The sequence below is a fragment of the Montipora capricornis genome, chromosome 13 (genome assembly GCF_036669925.1).
Source record: "Montipora capricornis isolate CH-2021 chromosome 13, ASM3666992v2, whole genome shotgun sequence".
Taxonomy (NCBI): domain Eukaryota; kingdom Metazoa; phylum Cnidaria; class Anthozoa; order Scleractinia; family Acroporidae; genus Montipora; species Montipora capricornis.
In genome coordinates, this window is record NC_090895.1 from 43251220 (window position 1) to 43253719 (window position 2500).

At 39.5% G+C, this 2500-nt stretch overlaps 1 protein-coding gene across 1 annotated transcript in view; it reads left to right on the top strand.

Moving 5' to 3' along the window:
* The window catches only part of LOC138030852 (sortilin-related receptor-like), a 64865-nt gene that overhangs the window by 56105 nt on the left and 6260 nt on the right, over positions 1–2500 (top strand). Inside the window, exon 17 of the mRNA XM_068878717.1 lies at positions 1919–2215. Coding sequence (XP_068734818.1) covers positions 1919–2215 — 297 coding nt within the window. The remainder of the gene's footprint in view (positions 1–1918; positions 2216–2500) is intronic.

The following is a 2500-nucleotide window of genomic DNA, read 5'->3' on the forward strand; positions in this document are numbered from 1 at the left end:
GCAATCTTTCCTTGTACTTGTACATGTTCATTGCCGTGACTTTAACGTCTTCAGTTCCCACGGCCTGCTCTCGTCTGACCTTGTAGCTCAGTCGGTAGAGCAGCGGTGATCTAACCCGAAGATCGTGGGTTCAATTCCCACCCTGATCAGAGTTTTTCTCTGTCCTTGTGTGGGCCCATTTCTATCAGTGGGGCTAACGCTCACATGGTTCATATGGGGTACAAAACGAGCACTTCACATTACATTCTAATCAATTAAGTCTGTTCAAATAAAAGTGCTACACGGCCAACGTTTGCTAAAACGTAATCCTTCTTTGAATTTGCTTGAATGATTTCATCTATAATCGTCGTTATCCAGCGAAGCCAAGCAATTTAATGAAATAATCGTAGCTACAATGTCTATCGTCAATTAACACTTTTACATATATGAAATCGCAGGATCTCCAGTATTGTTTGGAATCAATAGGTATGATTACGGTTTGAAGAGTTTTGAATAGCGTTTTAAATTTGAGAACTTTCTAAACATTACGATTATCTACCAATTCCAAATCGTGAGATTATCTGCCAATTCCAAACCAGGCGATATTTCAAACAAAAAGTCCGGCACCGATTTGCGGGAATGATTTCTGTGCGTAAGCTGTGTTCAGTCATGAAATAGCTTCATTGAGTGTACTAGCGCCATCATTTGTTTTGAGTTTTGTTTTAGATTTTGTTCGTAGTATTATTATTGCTATTTCTGTCATGGTTTTCCCGCTAGTCTAACTAACCTGTTTCTATAACAGGTTAGTTGTAATATGAGTATACTGTTCTTTAGACTGGCTCCAAGCCGCCCTCTCGAAACCCTTCGATTAAGAAATTAAGAAAGTGTAAGGCCCGTTTCAAACGTCGAACTTAACATGTGCCGATCTAATGCAAATGAGCGAAAACAATAGATTTTACCATTTGCGTTAGATTGGGCACATGAAAAGTTGTTCTTGTGCAATCAAATTGGGGTGATTTTTGAAAGAGAAAAAATTAGCTTTGCACTCATCTTGACAATTTAAGCAATTATCTCTTATAAATTGTTCGGATAATTGCAAGGATCGTTCTCTTTTTCGTCTATAGCCGGCGATTCAAATATAAACATTTCAGAGTCTTGCATGGGGTGATTTTTGTTGGTTGTATTGTTAAAAGGAAAACCGCTTGCTGCCCATGTTGTTCCGATAGAAATTGAAAAAATCCCGTACTGGAAATGTAAATCCGCAGCCAGGAATTGTGTAGCTGCACGCGCAAAATTCGGTCGAAACATTGCAGAAACATTGCTGAGTGGTCCTTGTCTTCATGGAACATTCTTTTGCACTTGACATGCTCCGTTCGCCCAATTTTCTTAAATTTACTGAGAGTGTGGTTGCAAGGTACATACAAGCAAAAGGAACATGAATTTTCAATACCCAATACCTGGAAACCCCCCCCCCCCCCCACCCACATACGTATTATACCCTTCAGTCAACCCTGTGCATATCGTTTTATTTCTAGAACTGCTGTCTTTTCATCATTTTGAAATACCATCGTGTTTGGGGTGTGCTGCACGTGATGTAATCAGTGGCTTGTGATTGGTTATTGTGAACACACCGGCGAAAATCCCCGGGGAGTTGCTTCTACAAATAAAAAGATACGGGACAGGGTTGACTCAGGGCGTTATAGGCCACTTCGGAAAATACCATAATACTCTTTGTTTGTCCCCTCAAATTTTGCATAAGCATTGTTTTTGTTTTCTCTTGGGACCATTGTAAGTCCCAAAGTGGCCTATTAATATAAAAGATGGAGGCTCCGCTTCGTGGGCTCTTGGAATTTTCCATTTGGATTCTTCGGTGGTAATTTCTGGTTTCAGGTGTGTTTATAAGCCCAGACAACATCAACTTTTGTTTTCTTGTTTGCAGAGCTATGCTTTTTCGTACTGTAATTACTCCAGGGCCAGTTACTGTCACCACTATAATTATGGGAATGTGTCAAAAAAAGTCCATCAATTCGAGATGGCTGTGTTGGCAGGCTATACCTACAGTGTTGATGTTTATGCTGTCACACCTTTTGGTAGCGGAAGCTATGCAGATGTCAAGTACACAGTGCCACCCCTCAGTGTGAAAGTTTCCTCTGTCTATTCGTACGTGAGTGGAAACTATGGATTGCAGTTGGAGATACACTGGTACTGGTATCATTCGTACTCTTATCCGAACGTGGTAAGATTTCTTATTTTCGTTAATTGAAAAACTAATTCTTGTGAATATGAAAGTTGTGTTTGGAGTGGATCACCCAAAATCAGGTTTTTCCTTTATATAAAGTGCTCCTATGACCAAAAAATGGATTCTTCATTTTCTTTGGATTTGAAATTAACAAATTGAAATCAGTTTTTTTGTGTCTGTCCTCTTGCTGATGATAAATTGCGTCATAACATTGTCAAAGTGTTGCCTGGGACTCTTGTTCTCCATAGCAAACTTTTGACAATATTATGACGCAATTTATCA